This window comes from Pogona vitticeps, chromosome 11, assembly GCF_051106095.1.
Source record: "Pogona vitticeps strain Pit_001003342236 chromosome 11, PviZW2.1, whole genome shotgun sequence".
Lineage (NCBI taxonomy): Eukaryota > Metazoa > Chordata > Lepidosauria > Squamata > Agamidae > Pogona > Pogona vitticeps.
Window position 1 is genome coordinate 3,311,353 of NC_135793.1, and position 21,166 is coordinate 3,332,518.

Consider the following 21,166-nt stretch of genomic DNA (forward strand, 5'->3'; position numbering starts at 1 on the left):
TCATTTCATCCAGTCTGTTGGTGCTGTTGCACTGATACGCAGTGACATTCTGACCCCATTAAAATTAGAAGGAGGTCTGAGTCCACTGAGGTGTCTTATTTCACAGATTGATTTGACAACATGAGGGGTTTAATAGCCTCTCACAGGGAAAGGTTAGGAGTGGGAGGAGGCCAAAAAAAACAACAACGAAGGACAGAAGCTCATACATCTTCCCATTTATCATCAATAAATAAGGCTTGTTTTTGTGACTGTCCATCTGAGGAGGGCGGTTCTTCTGGCCATCTCGCTGATCAAGAAGTACAGGATGAGCCTGACTGAACTTCAAAGCAGAGGATCGTGCAAGAGGAAAAAAATATTCGAACCAGGCTGTCATTTACGTTATTTGCTACTGGTTAAGCAGAGGCTCGGTTTCCTACTTCTCTCGGGCAGCGTTGAGGGCTCCTTTTGCCTTTTTTTAACACAACACTTTCGTATTTACACAGGAAAAAAGGTCTCAACAATGATTTGTCAGACAAACCCAGGATCAATGGCTGCTGTGGGTTTTTCGGGCTCTTTGGCCATGTTCTGAAGGTTGTTCTTCCTGACGTTTCACCAGTCCCTGTGGCAGGCATCTTCAGAGGACTGGAGTTGAAACTCTGTCCATGCTCTGTTGCTGTTTGTTGGATAGTTCAGTATTTATAGCTGTGGGAACAGCTTTTGTCCTTTTCAGGAGATAGGGTGATCCACGTGTTTTTGTTGTGGATGTATTGTTGTGGTAAGTGGATCATTCATAAGGAAAATTTCGGATGGCAGATTTGGGGAGACGTTAAATGGTTGGCTGTAAGATCCGGGGACTTCCACTCTAAAAGCATAGCATCTCCAATATCTGGGTGTTCGGGGATGAAAAGAAGTCTCTTTTGTTGCTCCACCTCAGACAGCAACATGTCTTGAGATTAACCCCCCCAACGGCATCTCTGTTTCTGACAGACCTAGCAGATAAAAGGTCAAGACTCTAAATCTTGGGAGTGGTTCTCTACTCAGAGTAGGCCCCTTTGCATCCAAAGAGCCCGCAGAAATTCTTCTTTGGAAGAAGGTGGACAAAGCTGCACAATACCATCTTAGCAGAATACATGTCTATGGCTACCCAGTAGCAGGAACTGTCCAGGGTGCTGAATGGGAGCCCTCAAAGAGGCTGAGCACCGTGGAAAGCCCTTTTCATGTTTGGACCAATAGACGGCGTGGATTTGCCACCACTACCACTGTTCAAGAAACCAGCCTCTTTTGCGGGGTATGACAGTCTGGCAGTGGGTGTGTATAAAAATAATAATAAATTTAGGATTCCATCAGGGTCCGTCTCCCCTGCTAACCTATATGATGTATATACATGGTGGTTAGCACAGTGGTTGCTGTTGTTTTTGACCGGGGGGCAGCAGTGAGGTTCTAGGTGGGCCATATTCAGTCGTAGTATCCGAGGTTCTTCTCATCTGGTTTCTGACTTTCCTCCCTAGCTGTGATCTTAGGAGAATTAACTTCCCCAAGTAGCAATTAACTGGGGGGGGGATCATACCAGTAGGAATATGCTCAAAGGTTCCAGAACCCACCCTGTCAACTGGTTTGCAGCTTTAGAGCATGGCACTGTATTCGTGAAGGTTTGCCATCTGTTCGGAGAGGCTGAACGGGTTCTTTGCCTTTAGTGATGAAGACTTGATGATGTGCTGACAATTGGATTGTGGTTAAGCAAGCAAAGTCTGGGAGGAAATACAGGTTAGAGACATGTGAAAGGGGTCTTCTCCTCAGGCACCCTAGCAAGCCATCTCGCCCTGCCCCACAAGCCTAGGGGAGCCCAGGAGAAAATGAGTCTCCCGGGTCCCTGGGTCAGCAGGGATTCCCCACGGCGCCTCCTTGAGAGGGGCTGGACTCGATGGTCCAGAGGGTCCCTTCCAGCTCTGCAGTTCTAAGGTTAAGATTATGACGGATGAAAGGGAGAAACGGGAAGAGGCCCTTGAGCACTGGGACCCTGTCTCCTGCAGAGGTTCAGACTGGGTGCTGGAGATGCAAGTGGCAACAGGCATAGCAAAGGGGGCTCTGGGAGGAGCAGCGCTGAGGAGTCCGATTCCCATCACCCACCTTTACCAGGCCTCCCTAGAAGGACTGGGGCCCCAGCCGGGCTGACTGTACCGATGAGTTGAGTGTCCTGAACCTGTCCCCCCCCCGCGAACATGAAGAAAGGGGCAATAGGGCCTGATTCTGTTCTTTTAACAACATCTGCCATAGGTGATCAAATAGGGATGGAACCCATGGCCTTTTTGCTGGGGGGGGGATGTTTAGCCCTGAGCCTCTGGGAGGGGGGCAGTGGGGCTCCTAAGAGGCTAACAAGAGGCAAGCATCTCTGCTGTGAGCACTGTAAGAAGGAGACAGAGACGAGAGAGGCTAGGTTGTTTGGTTATTCGTTCGTTCGTTCGTTCGTTCATTCGTTCGTTCATTCGTTTGTTTGTTCGTTTGTTCATTCATTCCTTTATTTTTACCCCGCCTTTCCCCTTCAAAGGACCCAAGCCTTCTCTTTTCCTTCCTCCCTTTGACACCGGCAAGTCTTTCTCGAAGGGCCCCAGATCGAAAGCGTTGGCGAAGGAGAAAAGGAAACAAGAAAAGGAGGCTTTGAATACTGGGAATTAAATTGTGTGTGGTTTACGATCGTATTTATTGTGTTTTTATGACTATAGCAAGACCTGAGGCGGGCGCTGGGCCCTTCTTACATGTGTTGCCTCCTCTTAGACAGCTTGCAAATAAACACTCATTAGTGCTGCCTGCTGCCTTGCTCGCTTTAGCAATTGTTGGTTTTTGAAATTTCATAGTGAAGGCGGCAGGGGGTATGCCAAAGGCTAGTACAGTAGATCCCCCTTATCTACGTGATCAATATCCACTGATTCATTTATCTGCGCTCTGAAAATATTTTAAATCTCCTAGAAATATTCATTTCTAAAAATGAAGTTACCAGAACTGGCCACTGGAAGGAGCCGGAGACCAGGTTATGCATAACATTCACTATAAAAATAGTGTTTGTTATAATCCACGTTTTTCAGCATCCGCAGCAGGACTTGGAACCAATTCTCCATGGATTTGGGAGTCCTACTCTACTTCAGAATCTCTTGTGTTGTGTCTCCCAACATTCCTCACCATTGACAATGCTGACCAGCACTGATGGGAGATGAAGTCCATCAATGTTTGGACATCTTGGCCTAAGAGCTGAGCTTCATCATCATCATCATCATCATCATCATCATCATCATCATCATCATCATCATCATCATCATCATCATCATCATCTTAGCTTCAGGAAAGGCAGAGCTGCTGCTAACAGCAGTGGTACTGGGTTGACTCCTTTGCTTTGGTATTTATGGTACAGCTTGTCCAGATGTTAGACTTCATCCTGACAGAGTTGCTAGACACAACATGAACTCGGAGAGCGGAAGAGGTCATGATTGCAGGCAGCTTTCCACCAGGATGCGGTGAAGGGCTTACAGGCCAACGAGCGTTGAAAGAACGATGAGGACGCCATTGGAAACAAATGTAACAACTGAGACCTCATAGCCAAGCAAGCCGAAGCATCTGGCTCTGGAGCCAAGGATTGAACATTTGGTTCTCCGTTGTGCCTCGGAGCAGAAGAGCCAGCCCATGTTGCCCTGGACAAGCTGCACAGACCCAGGGCACCCTCCCCCCCCGAAGGAGGGAAGGGTAAACCACTTCCGAGTGCTGTAGACCTCATTTACTTGCCAAGAGAGAATCTTTTCATAGAACACTCAAGATGCCATCATCCAGATTCTACTTAACAGCACGTAATTATTATTAATAGCAGCATCCACAGGCCAATAATATAACTGGCATTCAACCTACTTATGAGCATATGTTCCTAAAGAACGTGGAGGGGAGGAATGAGAAACCCCCAGCTAGGTGCTGGGAATATGATATATAGGATATTTTCTTGCTATTGGGCATTGGAAGAGCATCCTGTGTCCCAGAAGGGGCTTGGCTGGAGTCGCTCGTGGTGCAGAGAAATGACAGGCGCCTACAACCCCAGCTAGAGGCGAGGGTTTCCATACAGCGTTTGGCGCATAGTAGAAAATGTTTTAGCTGCGGTTGCCATGGCAAACAGCCTGGAGGGGCAGGAAGGAATTGTCAAGCTCTTTGGACAGCTGGAAGCGATTGTGTATTGCGGTCATTCATATCTCTTTGGGTTGCGCCACGGGAGTTTGAAATATGAATGAGTACACGTCTTTCCTCCCACTTTCTCACAGCTTTGGCTTCCTGAACCCTGACATGGGAGGAATCTTGTCTCCTGCACATGGTTTGGAGGCGCCACCTAAGAGCTACTAAGCTGACCGCCATTATTTTCCCCAAGGCTGGGCTGAGCTCAGTCGCAGATCTGAACTCATGAATACCCTGATTGATTTCTGATAACAGACGTCATTGGTGCACATCACTTTGAGTCGATCTGCACACTGAGCAGAAAGTGCACTTCTTACGACAAATGTTATCATTCTGTTTGACTCAATGGTGTCATATTTTAGATGAGACGCCTTAAGATGAGCCTTAAGTGGAGTTGGGTTCACTGTACATCAGTGGCTCCCAACTTTGGGTCAGCCAGAGGTTCTTGGACTGCAATTCCCAGACGCCTGCATGACCAGTTGTGCCGGCTGGGAATTGCAGTCCGAGAACAGCAGGATTGGGAACCATGGATGTACAGCAAACCCAACCTTCCTGAAGGCTGTAATAGAAGGGTTTGGTCTTTAGAATACCGCACCGTTGGGTCAAACAGAATGATAACATTTATAATGGGAAAGGCATTTTCTGCCCAGTGTGTCGGTTGACTCAAAGTGGTCCCTCCCTATGATCTCTCCATCCCTCTCTCTGGCTTTTGCTGTGCACCCCTGCACAGTTTTTCCTGAAGGTTTATCTCTGACTCCTGTAAAAAAAAAAAAAAAAACAGGGTTATATCTCCAAAAGCGATGCTAAAGGTTTTTGTACACAGGGTTGGGAGGAAAGATGTGCCTGAGTCTTGAACATTCTACAGAAAGATTCTCTCTTGGCAAGTAAATGAGGAAAGACTTTGCTGTTTACGAGCAACATTTTGGGTCATAAAGTTTTACAGGATGGTTCGACAATACTCCTAGGGAAGGGGGGGAACCAGCAGGCATGTTATTTATTGCTTTCTGAAAGACTATTGTTTCTTTCTTTCTAATAAACAGAGGCAAGATATGTTCACTGTCTGATTTAGGGGTGATTTATGAAGACCCAGAAGGGCCACCATTCTGCTGAATTTATTGTAACTCAAGAAGAATCATTAGAGTTTAAACGGCTGGAGGTGGTGCGCCATCTTGACTCTTCTTCTTGCGCACTACAAGTCTATGCGTGTCACCACAGATATAAGGAGCTTATTCTCAAGTCAGGGCTCTTGGGTGTGCTAGATAGAATGCTAGACTGGAACTAATGAGACCTGGGTTCAAATCCCTCTTTAGCCACTGGAACTTATAGGGGTTGCTGGTAATGCAGCCCCTTAAATAACACACATTCCTTGGAAAATCTACTAGGATCATCATGAGTTGATATCAACTTGATATCACATCCAAAGGCCCTTCCAAATGCTGGGTTTGGTTCACCTTAAAGTATCAGGGTCTGCATGGATTTTGTCAGCATTTCTCTCCCAATCCTTACGATGCTCCTCTTATCTCCCTTGCCACAGAGCTTTTTTTCTACATCTTTCCATGCCTTTTTCCCCTTCTGAAAGCACCGTTTATTTTAGTATCACTTTGTACTGTAGTGGAGTTTAGTGCTTTTTATCAAAGGACTTTCAATTAAAATGTTTAAAAATAAAAAGCTTCAGGAGACAATTTCTTAAAGATTTCATGAGGAGAAGCAGATTTCTTAAAGATTTCATAAGGAGAAACAGATTTCTTAAAGATTTCATAAGGAGAAGCAGATTTCTTAAAGATAAGAAGACTGGATTTTTCAAATATAGACACACACGTCCATGCATGCATGCACGCACGCACACACGTGCACACACGCACACACACACACACACCAGAAAACACAGAAGTATTGAATGTTATACATTGCATGGTCTCTGGCTCCCTCTAGTCGCCAGTTCCTGGCGAATACATATAAATATGTATTTAAATACATATAAATATATATTTCTGGGGGGTTTTATTTAGTATTTTCGGGCAGTGGATAAGTGAATCAGCAGATAGTGATACCGTGGATATAGAAGTCCTATTGTAGGTGTTTCAACCTACATATTAAGCCCTGGCTTACCTTCCAAAGACCAGTCCCAAAGCAATGTATGCTAAAACCAAGATACAAATGTAAGAAAAATCATGTGCTAGGACAATCAGACACCTTTCACCCCTTCAGGGAGCACTGCTGCAAGAAAGGGGATCAGTGCATTTTCCATTTCACTGCTGGCAGCTGGCAATGGTAATACTAGCCCATACATATCTCACAAACCTAGAAAACCTTTTTAAGATCAGCTTAAGTCAAAGACAATTTATGGAATGTCTCTCCTTTCGAAAGTCCACTGCTAAGAAACCTCCGACATAACACTGTTTCCATTGCTCTTGTGAGGAGGATAAGCTTGCAAATATTTTGAACTCCCATTACATTCTTGGACGGTGGTGCTTCTAGCCTAATCTTTTAAAAAATATATATCTACAGCTTATGCAACTATGATGGAAAAAGGGAGTGAGAGAGAAAGAGAGACACTGTCGTCAATTCTGCTGTCTTCGTGCCACGATCGGGTTTGTTTTGAGAGCCTTTCTGGCCAGTGAGACATAACCGCAGGCACATGGAGAGTTGGCCTCTGGGACTCTCTGGCTCAAAGGGCTGAGAGAAGCCAGACCAGGGTTTGAGGTCAGCACGATGGCTCAGCACTCTCCCGCAGGGCAAAGGGCTGCCGTCATTTCAAACAAGTCAGAGGGGAGCATGCTGGATTTGTTATGATCCTGGCTTCCAAAAAAAAAAAAAACATGTTCTGAAAAAAGCAAACCCCACAACACTGACTTGGAATGCCTGAGACAGGCGCTCAAGAACTAAAGTTATGAAACTTTTCAGAAAGAGAGGAAGTTGGAAAAGGAGCAGCGCCAGCGATGAGGAGATAAGAAACAGAGTTCTGTTCCATGTCCATGGCAGACTTGTGTCTGTTTTCTGCTACAGACCTTGCCACTTTGATTTATTCGGTTTGTGCCTTGCCTCAGACATCTCAAACATGGGATTAAGTAGCAGTGATTAATCAGTCATTTAGAACCGTCAACTGGGACTCATCAGCAGTATGTTGAAATGTTGACAACCCTCTAATCCTACTTCTCCTTACCCCAAAATCCATATATCTCTGCTCAGTTTTTTCCTTCTCTGTTTCTACTGGCAGTTAGTAGTCGGTTGGGGCTTGTTGCTCAAAGCAGTCATGTTTGATAGTTTTGCTGTACAACTCTAAGTAAGTGAAATCGTTTATTGTTTCTCCAACTAAGTCTCAAGGTGGGTTATTGAGAGTGTAAGTGCCAGTTAATGAATAAAAAAGGGGGTGGGCTAATCTGGGGAATTTGAAGCTATGCTGCTCAGTAAACCCTGCACTTCTGCTAGAGCAGTGGTTCTTAACCTTTTTGAAAGAAACGCCCCCTTGAGCCATTGAGGAAGTTATCATCGCCCTCCTCCCCACGGTGATATTTATTTATTTGTTTGTTTGTTTGTTTATTTATTTATTTAAGACACTTAAATGCAATGACCCCTGAAAACAAAATTCAATTCCAAGAAAATGAAATGCCCCCCAAAAGTAACATTTAATGATTTAGTTTCAAGCGAATTTTAAGATGCAAAAAGAAATATAAAAAGGGCATAAAAGCAAACTGCAATGCAGGAACTAAAAATTTCAAGACAAAAACTCTGAAACTAAATTAAGATTGGAGGAAAATATATATTCGTGCACATTGTAAAAAGGCTGCAGCCATCTTCACAGGTTTGGTTTGCTCCAGCGCCCCCCTACCGCCCCCCTTCTGCTCCAGCACCCCCACACCGCCCCTTTTCGTTCTACCGCCCCCCTGAAAAATGAAATCGCCCCCTGGTGGGCATTATCGCCCACGTTAAGAACCACTGTGCTAGAGGAATTTAACCAACATTCAAAACTCAGCAACAAAAAAAAACCCCTTAGTCTCTCCATTCACCCTAGTGTTCTTTCTCTCTTTTCCCCCTCTACTTTTTTAATGGTGGTCTTTTTTTCTCTACCCCCCATCATGGAGTGATTTTTGTGACTGTGTGTTTTGTCCGTAGGACCTCTGTGAAGATCCTCACTTGTTCGTCCATGGCATCAGTTCCCACGATTTGCACCAAGGGAAACTGGGGAACTGCTGGTTCGTGGCTGCCTGCTCTTGCCTGGCTCTGTGGGAGAACCTCTGGCGAAAGGTACTAGTGATAAGCTGGAAACTCTCAGCAATTAAATTCAAACACGACGTCAAAGAGGTTGCCACAAAGTGCTCTGGGGATACCTTTGCTTTCCATCTGCAGCAAAGTTGAGGTGCACATGACCCTAACTCCACAGGTGCACCATACCCAAAGATAAAGCTTTCAAAGATTTTAAAGAAAGTCACAAAAGAGAAGCAAAGGTTGCTTGCATGAACAATTTAAAGCTGCAAGGATGATGATTTCAAAGCCAAGTTCAATGTCTTGTATGCAATGGGGAGTCCCAACGCAACTTGAATCAATGACATGGATGTAATGTTGATGTTTGACTCTGGGGTTCATCCATTTGGGTCTACCAATTGGATTTAAACCAAAATCCTATCCATTTTGCCCAAGTTGAACTATGTCTATGAGGTGCAGGGAGCTAAGAAGTCAGCATTTCCTATTGCCCACCAGTTGGCATGACAGAGTTACACAATAGGAAAAGCATACATGGATGTCTTCACTTGTGACAATTTGTGACTGAGAGTTAAGGTCTCAAGCCAGCCGGAGGGAATGAACTGGATTTTTGAGAGAGAGGCTTACGACTCCATAAAGCAGAGGTGGATAACTGGCAGATCTCTAGCTGTTGTTTGACCCATGGGGGGCCTTTCTGAATACTATCAATATTATTTTAGCTGCTATTAAAGTCTCGTAACTCATTAGCATTCAGTTTTACAAATCCATGTTTTGTTTCTGAATTCAATGATCTGAACTTGGCAATTAATGAATCAAGGTTTTCTGCTGAAAGCTTTAGGTAACTTTTTCTATTTTGGGGTCCCACAGGTGATCCCGGATGCTAAAGAACAAGACTGGGATCCTAAGAAGCCGGAGGAATATGCTGGGATATTTCACTTCCAGTTTTGGTGTTTTGGAGAATGGACTGATGTGGTCATAGATGACCGACTGCCGACTATGAATAATGAGCTGATTTTCTGCCATTCCAATGATCGCAATGAATTCTGGTGTGCGCTTCTGGAGAAAGCATATGCAAAGTATGTGTCTTCTTTAACTTTCTGTTTTTTGAAGGACATCAAATGTCCCTTTTAATATTGCTGAGGCCAAACCCCATTGTGTACATTCCATCTTCAGAAAGGTAATGATACCACTAATGGAGGGAGTATTTGGGTAATTAAAAACTTCTTCCTTCTGTCCCACAGCTTGTCTAGCACAGGAGCGTGGGAGCTGTAGGATAAAAGGAGGAGGTCTTTTAATTACCAAAAATATCTCTCTCTGCCTATAGGGGCAACTACAGTATTTCCCTGTATTTTTCCACTCTTGGAAAGACCTGACACACAATGTGTCAAATTATTTTTGAACTGGTCACAAAGATTGTACTGGTTTTTTTGTACTGGCCACATTGATTATCATCTGGCTCCTTCCGAGTAATGAGTAATTTGACAATTTCCTTTTTTGAACAGTGTTCTGAGCTGAACTGTTTCCTTCCTAAATCCCACAGTTCCAACATCCTAGTTTATCTTCTTTCAGAAAATAAATTGCAAGGTGAAAGAAAGTCAGATGCCCCACCATCAAAAACTTAAAAAGGAAAAAATGCCTCTGTCAGACATCTCTAAATTTGCTTTCTGTCCCTATTTAGAATGGCAGGATGTTATGAAGCCTTAGACGGCGGCAGTACCGCAGAAGCAATTGTTGATTTCACCGGAGCAGTTGCTGAATCCATTAATTTGGCTGAAGGCAACTATAGCCACAATATCATTGAACAGGCCAAACTCTTCGAAGATTTGCTGAAAGTCCACAGAAGGGGAGGATTGATCAGCTGCTACATCATGGTATGAGTGAAGATTGGGCTGTTGCAGATCTTATGAACACCTGGGTGAAATTTACAAATTTAGAAAGGATCATACCTTTATTCAGACCACTAAAAACCAAACATTCAACACCAGCTTTCATGAATAAATTCACTTCTTCAGGCGTGCTGCAGAAAAAATACAGATGAATGTCACTAAAATTGCCAACCTCTACAGAGGAGAAATGGGAAAAAGCTGAGCTCCAGATTCACAAAGGGGTGGCTGAGAAAGAAGCCAAGCTTCTTTTTTCTGTATTAAAAAAATTGATGAATTATGAAAAGAAATCCACAATGCAAGCAGATATCTATTGGGGGAAAAATAGCATTTCTTATTAAATACAGTTTTTCTCTTCTCAATTTCCCAAAAAAAGCCTTACAGGAATGCCTAGTCTCATCCGACAAAGGCTAGCTGAGAAACCCATTCCGGTTTTGTTTTGGGCAGAACTTCACCAGTTCTGCATATTCGAATTAATACACAAATTTTGTTGTTGTTGTTTAGTCATTTAATTGTTTCTGACTCTTCGTGACCCCACGGACTGGAGCACGCCAGGCCCTCCTGTCTTCCACTGTCTCCCGGAGTTGGGTCAAATTCACGTTGGACGCTTTGATGACACTGTCCAGCCATCTCGTCCTCTGTCATCCCCTTCTCCTCTTGCCCTCACACTTTCCTAACATCAGGGTCTTTTCCAGGGAGTCTTCTCTTCTCATGAGATGGCCAAAGGACTGGAGCCTCAGCTTCAGGATCTGTCCTTCCAGGGAGCACTCAGGGTTGATTTCCTTCAGAACAGATAGGTTTGTTCTCTTTGCAACCACAGTGCTATGGATTTTGTCTTAAAACTTTGCAGGAACATCGTGTCCTGACCTTGTAGGGGATGGATGATGAGTCATTCCTGGAGGAGGAAAAGATGATTCAAACAGAGGTTTCCAGCGTCCAGTCATTGTTTCAGCATTTTCTGAAATTAATAAATCAATTAGTGGTCTCTCTGAAGAGTGGTCTTTGAGGACAAGGCGATCCAACATGGAAGGAGGTTCTTGGACAGTTTCTGCCCCAGATGGCTTTGCAGGCAATGTGAAGTAGCACATTGAAAGTAACAACGTTAATAAGAAGGGTGTAATGATTTTTGTTTTGGGGAAAAAAAGCATAAAAGCTCAGCAACGTCATTATTTTTCTCAAGAAATGCTTTTCCTCATTAATTTTTGGAAGCTGAAAAGGCTTAGAGGACATTATGAATTTTCTTTCTTTCAAAATAAATTTTAGGGCACCTCCCTTCCAGTTTCGATGAATAAAAAAGTAGCACAAGAAAAGCAAAATAGAACAACATATTAAGTAAACAAATTGTGCTATTCGTATTAATTAGCAGTAGGCAGGGCCTTATAGCAAAGTTAATGATACAAATCTCTACTTATTTCATTCTTGCAAGTGGGAAGGAAACATTTTGAAAGCTTCCGCCCCCCCCCCAACTGGGTCCAATTAATGAATGCTTTTGCACATTTCCCTGCATTTTTGATGCTTTTTGCAAAAAATTCGCAAAAGCTTTTTTTGCGAACACTTGTATTTTGCCCCCTTGAGTTGTGCACAAAAAATTGCAAAACAAAAACTTTTTTTAAAAAAATGCTAATATTGCTGTTCATGATAAACAGCACTAGTCTTTTCTTTCTTAGTGCAAGAGCAAAAAATAATAATAATCACTAAGTGGTTGACCTTTTTTCCGACAAGGAGTGCCAACGTATTGAAAATCAAGGCTGAAACCTTTTCGAGTACTTGTATCCTTGCCCAGCTCTCAGAAACCTATATGTTTTTTTTAATGGTGTAGTTGTTCAATTTATGAGTAGCTTCCAACCCAAAGCAGAAGATATAAGATTTCTTCATTTAGCTAATCTAGATTTTCTCTGTACGAATGCAGAAAATATTTATTCGGTGAGACCTGCTTTGTTTTCGCAGAGCGAGCATTTGCAAGGCACGTTGGCACAGTGGCACCAAAACCCATTGAGATGCTTTTAGGCTTTGTGTTGTAACAAGAAGTAATCGCGCTATAACCCTCCCCTCCTGTGCTGTCATGGAAACACACGCTTGTATTTTAAGAAGAAATGCAAGTGAAGAACTGTTAGAGAAAAGTGAGATCCTTGCAAAATGTCAGAGCATCATAAAATGCCATAATAAGCACTAAGCCTGTAACCCTGTTCCTACTTACCTAGGTAAGCCCCATTGAACTCAGTAAGGCTTCCTTCTGAGTAAACATCAATCTATGATTGCACTTCAAATTAATGCTTGATTGCGCTGTGCCCAGTCTCAACACAGGGCAATGTTGGTGGGGGAAAAACACAGCAACATTTACAGTGAGGGAAAAGCTTTCTTGATGCTGTGTTTGTTCTTCAAAGGCTTATTTGCAACCCTCTCATTAATTCATATTTACCTTGCACTGTAGTCTTCCTCCCGCGATTTTGAAGGGCACACGGAGATGGGTTTGATCAAGGGCCATGCTTACTCCGTGACAGCCGTCGTGATGATGAGCTTGGGGGAGAAGCTGCTGTCATGTGCGAAGTCTAACAAACTCTTCATGATCAGGTTGAGGAATCCCTGGGGAAAGAAAGAATGGGTCGGCGCGTGGAGTGATGAGTAAGTAAACTGTGTCTGCGTTGTTGTCCGGAAGTGTTAGCCAGCTGATTTTTGATGGAACCGCAGGACTTTCTGTACACAGAAGCTAAAAGAAACTCACTACCAAGTGTGGGAACATTCCACGGGCAATGACAGAAGAAGGATTTTCAGTATGGCGGGTGCAATTCAATTTAACAGTCTGCTCTGAGTGTCACAATCATGGATAAGTCCAAAAAGTATAATGGTTCCAAGCATTCTCTTCACCCAATGGGCAGCTGATGCCTACAGCAGTGGTCCCCAACCTTGGGCCTCCAGATGTTCTTGGACTTCAACTCCCAAAAGCCTTCACCACCAGTTGTGCTAGCCTGGGTGTCTGGGAGTTGCAGTCCAAGAACCTCTGGGTAACTGAGGTTGGCAACCAGTGCTGTAGGCCAGCGGTCCCCAACCATGGGCCTCCAGATGTTCTTGGACTACAACTCCCAAAAGCCTTCACCACCACCTCTGCTGGCCAGGTCTTGTCTAAATACAGAGAGCAGAATCAGATTAGAGGATATTGAAACAGTAGAAAATAGACTACATGCACAAGAAACATATATTTTTATAATCCTTTGTGTGGATATGAAACCGAGGCACCTAGGAGACAGGCTCTTCTATGGATGGAAAGAAAAAGACCTTGGAAAAAGAGGCTGAGAGAGATGTGATGTCGCCGCGTACACATAGTCTTGGCATGTTGACAATAAATGAAAAGGACAATCCCATTAACAAATCCTTTCTTTTCCTCTGATGCACTCAGATCCGAAGAATGGAAAAAAGTGAGCCAAGCAGAACGCAAGAAAATAGGACTCACAATCGAAAATAATGGAGAGTTCTGGTGAGCTAAACAAAGACGTATCTGTCATTGACCGAGGATGGCTGGTTGGTATTCTGGAGTTTTTATGACCTCGTATGCTGGCTCCAGTGTGAGTGACTAGGAGGGATTTTTCTGTGCTGGGCTGGCGGCCAAACTATCCAGCATTCATCTATGATTTACCCCAACCTCTCAAATCAACAAGAGCCCCACCTTCTTCATGAGTTTTCTCTTTCCCTTTTTTAAAAGTCTGTGCAACAAGGGAGCATCGGCTGTGAATTTGAGCAACTTGCACATAGATTTGAGCAATTCGCATAATTTTGCACAGAATGCCCAAGTTGTGCAAAAAATCGCTCTCAGACGTTCTAAAACTCCTACTGCAAGCACCGGAAAAATACCTCATGACCTTGCAGGCAAAGACAAGTAAAGGAGACCAATTTATACCCCATAACGTCTACATCACCAACAAATGATTAGCATTAAGGAGTTATTTAAAGTCCCAGGAGCTGTTTGAATCCCAAGTTCCATGAGACTGCAGTTATGGTTTACAGCCCAATAAATTCTTGCATAGAAGAAAGCTTTGGGTGACAGCTCAGAAGCTGTTGCATTTATAAAAGAAGAAGAAGCTCTGGTTCAACTCAAACCTTTTCTAAACTGGAATTTGGGACCTGCCCCTTCAACAAAAAATGTCCCCACATAGATACATATTGCCCCTTCTGGTTATCCTGTTGGGTTTTTCTAAGCACACAAGCTGCATTCCTCCAAGTCTTCAGATGGAAGGATGCTTCGAAAAAGTCTGTGGCGGGACGATAAAGTGTTGCAGTTTTGAATTTCTGGTTAGATTTCTCTTGCCACACAACAGAAATGCAGGGATTTGCACAACTTCAAGACCCCCAGAGTAGACCGCTCTCTCATTAACTGTCACTTACAGTCTTAATAATTCACCCTGAGTATTAGTAGGAGAAAGAATAGAAGGTTGTGTTACTTTCGAATGAACCAAACAAACAGCAAACTGACGTACATGACTGCTTTCAACAACAGACCTCAACAGAGAGGGGAAGGGCTCACAGCAGAGAGGCAGAACTCTCTTTGAAATCAGAGGCAGTGAATGGATGGTTAGTTAGTGCAGGATAGGTTGACAGTCACCCCAGCCCACAAAAGGCCCCTCTCAGTCATATCTACTAAAGGCAGCATGCGAGGTTACAAAATCTCCAACATAAAGAGGGTTCTTGGCCTTTTAATTTTGGAATTGGGTGAAAATCTGAGTGAGGAAGTTGTGCTAGCCATTTTTTAAAAGGGTGGGTGGGGTTTTCATATTAAAGAGAAAAATTCCTAACACCTCAAATTAAAATGTACCTCTTTTTCCTTGTTCCAAGGATGACCTTTGAAGACTGGTGTAAAAATTTCACAGACGTCGACATATGTCGAATAGTAAACACCTCCCTCTTTAGCGTCCATAAGACCTGGGAAAAGAAGATGATGTATGGGCAATGGACAAAGAATCCCGACCCACTGCTGAACCATTCTGGGGGATGTTTAAATAACAAAGCCACCTTTTTACAGAACCCACAGGTTAGATCGCATTTCTGCTTGAATTTGGGGAGGGGGGCTTTGAATGGTGGACTGTACAGGAAAATCTTTTCTGTGGCCCAGCCAAGTGACACCCCTGCTGCTCAGGGGTCCTCAGATCCTGGCGATCAGAAAGCAGATGAACCCCAACCTCTGGAGCCACAGGTTGGGAGTTCGATTCCCCACCACACCTCCTGGGAGTAGAGCCAGCCTGGGTGGCCTTGGGCAAACTGCAGAGTGGTCCTAGAGCACCCCTAGTGGAAGGGAATGGTAAAGCACTTCTGTGTACTCTGTACCCAGAGAGCCCTGGAAAGCGCCTCCATAATTAAGAATCAACTTGATGGCATGCAGTGACAATTAAGGGTCTGAAGTGGCCATCTCCCAAGGGGCAGGACCAAAAAAGGCAACACAAGTCTCCAAGGGGCATCTGAGAAAGTTTGCCCTAGTGCCTTGATTCATCATATACAATAATTTCTGGCCCCACCACCAGCTCTTTGTTCAGCCTTAAAAGTCCCCCTCCCTCTCTTTTTTTAAACACCTATAAAGGACCCATGGAGGTAAAAATTAGGTCTACAGGGCAAATTACACCCTTCCTCTGGGTGGCAGAGTTTGCATTTCTGAGGCAATTGAAATTTGGGGGTGTTTCAGGGTCTTGAGAAATGTTCAGACTTGCAAGCCCCCCGGAGAGAGGACTCCAGTCACATCTCCTGCGCCCACCCAACATGCATTCAAAGCCACTTGTGGCTCATGGACTCAGGCTGGTGTCTCGCTTGCGAAATTGCGGACCAAGGGCCCTCTGCTCAGCCCAACAGCCAGCTTTGTCCGATGTTTTATTTGAGGAGAAGCTCAGGCACGTACATGAACTCCCCATTTATACCCTGTAGCCTGCCAAAACGGAGGAGAGGGATAGTCTGTGTAGACCCTTTTCCCACAGGCACTAAAATATTAAAAAATATTAAAAGAAAAAAAATCCTAGAAATACTGTATATATTTCTAAAGATAAAAGTATCAGAACTAGCCAGAGATCATATATTTCCACAATGTAGTATTTTTCGCACCATAAGACACACTTTTTCCCCCACAAAACAGGGGGGTGGAAAGTCTGTGTGTCTTATGGAGCGAAGAAAACAGATTATATTTTCCTGTTTTCTTCTCCTAAAAAATTGGTGCGTCTTATGGAAAGGTACGTCTTATGGAGCAAAAAATACGGTAATTACCAGAACTGGCCACTAGTGGGAACATGAGACCTTGCTATGTATAGAGCAATTTATTTCCATGATGTCATTATCAGAACTTGCCACTCGAGGGAGCCAGAGACTATGCAATATATAGCATTCACTATTAAAATTGTGTTCACCGTAATCTGAATTTTTCAGCATCTGGGGTGGGGTTGGGGACTTGGAAACAATCTCATGTGGATACGGCGGCTCCTATTGTGTTTATTTCTATAAGAAGAAACACCTACCCAGTACTAGTAAGAATAATTTAACCTTTCGGGATACGTCAGAGAGAGACAATGTGGAGTAGTGGTTAAAATCCTGAAGAGAGGCATGGGAAATTCACATTCCACTCTCTGTGTAGCCGTGAAGCACACGCGTTGACTGTGGGCTAGCTGTTCTCCCTCCGTCTGGCCTCCCTCACATGTTTATTGGGAGGGGAAAGTAGGAAGAACGACAGCCACGCATCTCCATGAGAGGAGGTACGATATAAGTATAGCTAATAAATAATCAAAGGATAAATGTCATGGATGCATCTGTTTGTTAATGGAACCGTTGTCCCACAACAAGGCTTTTGGCAAAGCCCATTTTCTGTAGATTTAACAGGGAGCCTTCCTTCCTCCTGGCTCCCTCTTGTGTTTTTTTCCTGCTCTTCCTTTTAGTACATCTTCGACGTGAAGAAGGCTGAAGACAAAGTGCTGGTCGAGCTGCAGCAGAAGGACCGGCGCATGTACAAGAAAGAAGGGACGGGAGAAAACTTTGTTATCGGCTTTGAAATCTTCAAGGCAGGTGTTTCCGCTGCGTGGCTGATCTTACTGAAATGGATGTTTCATTACCTTTACGTGAATCTAGTGAACACGTCAATGTGTTTCACATCTGGTGTGGGTAGAAAGTGGAGAGGGGCCTCTTGGTAGACAACTGGGCATTTGCAGGCGATTGGCAAGGCTTTTGAATCACCATTGTTTAATGTTGGCAACAGATGGATTTCTCTCCTGTCCTTTATTACAATGGTCCCCAACCTTGGGCCTCCAGATGTTCTTAGACTACAACTCCCAGAAGCCTTCACCACCACCTCTGCTGGTCAGGATGTCTGGGAGCTGAAGTTCAAGAACATCTGGAGGCCCAAGGTTGAGGACCACTGCTTTATTATATTGGAGAAGTGAGAAAAGTTAAAGGAACCATCCGTGTAGAATGAATGTGTAGAAGAGCGCCATTTCTTTCTAATTGTTGATTCTCTTGTTGTTCTGTGCACTTAAGCTGCCTCCAAACCATGGTAACCCTATGACTGAGCAATCACCAAAACATCCCATCAAAATATCTCTTGCAAATTCAAGGCTGTGGCTTCTTTTAGGGAGTCGATCCATCTCACATTTACTGTACTTCCCCTCTTTTCCTGCTGCCCTCACCTTTTCCTAGCATTGTGGTCTTTTCCAGGGAAGCGTTTCTTAGAACAATATTACTAAGATTTTTTCGGGTTTTAGGTCATTCTCTTATCGATCCTAAGTGGAAAGGGAAGCATTCACTGGTTTTGTATTTTCAGAAGTATTTCAGATGTGCAATGTCAAAACTGGCCACTAGATGGAAGTAGAAATTATTGTGGTGCTTCTCTGGCCTGCCGAAGGCAACGCCATATATTAACAATGTGCAACTTAATTAATTGCATGAAATACTTGCACCACCTGAACAGTATTAAATGACAACAGTGACCTGATTATCAAGAACTAATAAGTAACATACCAAGTTCCTTTCAAAGCATAACATTCTGAATGCTGTCCTAGCCATGGTAGCTTATGAGTGCAGAATAAGTCATTCCTCCATCTGGTTTCCTATGCCAGGTGGAGGACAACAGAGAATGCCGTATGCATAAACTGAAAATACAAGAGAAAGTGGCTACCTCAGCCTACATCGACAACCGTATGGTATTTCTGAAGGTTCTTCTCAAGCAAGGGCGATATGCCTTGATCCCAACCACCTTCAGCCCTGGCATTGAAGCTGAATTTATTCTGAGGCTTTTCACAGATGTACCATCAAAACTCAGGTATCATGATCTTTCCCCTTTTCCCAGCAACCTCTGATTGCATGCAAACCTAACTTCCGAAATACGCTTTTAAAAAATTGCTAGTTATAATCCTTGACATGGTTGTTGACAAGGGTGTAGTGGTAAATTTGGAGGTGTGGGTGATATCATGAGAGGCCCCATCAGCCAGCCCCCACTTCCCAACGTAAGGAGAGTCTTAAAATCCTATATTGGTCCACATCAAGAAATTAGGAGATGGTCTTTGGTAGAGTGAATGGCTCTTAATTGCTAATGCAAGACCGAACCATTCTTAGAGGCTTGGAGTTACAATTACCATGTTTTTATCTACTTTCAAATTGGGAACAACTTCTAGGGACTTTCAAGATACCGTGAGATATTTAAAGGCTCTCTTTGTGAGTTTCCATGGCTGACTGGAGATTTGAACCCAGGCGTTCTGAGCCCTAGTCCATCACTCTGTCCACTACACCACACTGGGTATCTTGCAATTAAGATGGCTTGCAACCATATACTGTTACTGGGAAAATCCATTCACCTCCCAGCTATGATGAAGGTTGCCCTAAGTTGAGAGATAATGTGATGGAACTACATAACTCTCTGATTTTGGAGGAGATTCTTCTTAGGGGGTGCAGCTAACCAGAGATGGGATATTTTTGGTTTTCCGGTCCACAAATACTAAAATTCTCCATTCTGGGATTTCTACATATCTTAGAGACACCTAAATGGGAGAAACTGGAAGGCGTTGAAGCCTAGCTAGGCCTAGTTCTGCCCAAGCTTTCAGCTCACAAAGAAAACTCCCAGCTTGCACTGGGGCAGGAACAGGAAGCTTGGGAGGAGCTAGGCCTAGCTAGGCCTTGAAGCCCTCCAGTTTAGGCCTTTAGTCCCAGGTGAGCCACATTTAGGCTTCTGTGAGGTGGGTAGAACCGCCAGACTAGAGAATGATGGTATTTGTAGTCCAGAAAAAAATCCTAAAATCCCATCCCTACCCCACAGTACTGCCTATCAAAGGGTAGTTCAGGAGAGGAACCTAACTAGGAAAAATGCCCAAATGTTTGTGAGGATATACTAGTCGAACACACAGTGGGCTTATGCCCTATGGGTGACTGTTAGTCAGGAATGGCTCCTTCGGGAATGGGGGAGTGATGTTCTCCATTTCACTGTTTCAGGGAACTGAAACTGCATAAACCCAGGCTAAGATGTCAGGACATTCTCTGCGGTGTCCCTCGGAGGGTGACTCAGGTCAAGGTCCACGCGGTGGAAGGTCTCCAGAGTCAGGACCGCCATGGTGGTAAGTGCATAGAAAGGGGTTAACCTTTTCTCTTGATGGTGGGACTTCCTGGGGGGGGGTATTCATGGTGGGAACATTAGATGGGATGTTCTCATGGCTGCTTAGGAGGAGAAGACAGGAGGAGACGGGTCCAGATCACTGAAATGGGCTCTGGCTCTGTCCTTGTGCCCATGGTTGACACAGCCCACCTTTCTGCAAACCACGGATTGTACACCAAAAGCAGACATTCCCTGGGAAGGGAGGCAGCGCCCTCTGCTGCCAACGGGTGGACTTCCAAGCCCTTCTGTTGGCCTTTTGACCTGTCGCTTCGTTGCCCATCTCTGTGCTACTCATCCAAATAAAGCGATGACTTACGGGAAGCTCATAAAACGCTCTTTATACCCATTGGGAGTTTATCTGTCCTGCCCCCTTTTACCTCCTTGGTTTTAGAACGGCTCTCCAGGGAGCAAGGGTGAGTATTAAAAACAAGCAAGCCTTAGAACCCAGCTGGACTGTTCACCAAGCCAGGCCTTGTAGAGCTTGCAGGAGGAGAAGCGGCGTAGTCTAAAAATCATCCTGCAATATCTGGCCCAAGGAAATTAGACTTTCATGCGCCTTTTTTTCCCCCATCCTTAGCTTAGCCTATTGATGGGAAGTACCAAGTCCCGAGTCTGAGTCTTTTGAACCAAGTCTCAAGTCTGAGTCTTTGCTACCAAGTCCTGAGTCTGAGTCTTTGCTACCAAGTCCTGAGTCTGAGTCTTTGCTACCAAGTCCTGAATTCGAGTGTGAGTCTTTGCTACCAAGTCCCGAGTCCAAGTCTTTGCTATCAAGTCCCGAGCCTGAGTCTTTGGTACCAAATCCTGAGTCCGAGTCTTTGCTACCAAGTCCTGAGTCTGAGTCTTTGCTACCAAGTCCTGAGTTCGAGTGTGAGTCTTTGGTACCAAGTCCTGAGTCCCTATTAAAAATAAGATTTTTTTCCTCCCCAGAAAAAAAAGGGGGCGAGTGGATGGGTTCCAAGTCACGAGTCAAGTTTGAATCATGGAGGGTGGGGGAACCAAGTTGAGTCCGAGTCAAGTCACTGGTACATCTGAAGTCTGGCTTGACAGCGAATCCCCACAACCCAAGTCCCCAATCCTGCTTCCTATCTAGACGTCTATGCATGAAAAGTTTTGACTTCTGTGCTAAAATGTGGACAATTGAAGTGGAGCCAGGGTAACCTTGTACAGAGGACAAGGCACGGTCAGGCAGCGCTTCTCTGTTTCCCCCTTTTCCACGTGGAAGAGTTACGGTGATCAAGTGATACGTGTTGAAGATGATCTTTATGAAAGCCCAGAAAACGAAGATAATGAAGCTAGCGACCGACTC

At 44.3% G+C, this 21,166-nt stretch overlaps 1 protein-coding gene across 1 annotated transcript in view; it reads left to right on the top strand.

The window, feature by feature from the left end:
* The window catches only part of CAPN6 (calpain 6), a 38,226-nt gene that overhangs the window by 10,124 nt on the left and 6,936 nt on the right, over positions 1–21,166 (top strand). Inside the window, exons 3-11 of the mRNA XM_020784398.3 lie at positions 8,296–8,427; positions 9,250–9,458; positions 10,061–10,253; positions 12,697–12,887; positions 13,660–13,737; positions 15,090–15,285; positions 17,162–17,284; positions 18,335–18,537; positions 19,701–19,822. Coding sequence (XP_020640057.3) covers positions 8,296–8,427; positions 9,250–9,458; positions 10,061–10,253; positions 12,697–12,887; positions 13,660–13,737; positions 15,090–15,285; positions 17,162–17,284; positions 18,335–18,537; positions 19,701–19,822 — 1,447 coding nt within the window. The remainder of the gene's footprint in view (positions 1–8,295; positions 8,428–9,249; positions 9,459–10,060; positions 10,254–12,696; positions 12,888–13,659; positions 13,738–15,089; positions 15,286–17,161; positions 17,285–18,334; positions 18,538–19,700; positions 19,823–21,166) is intronic.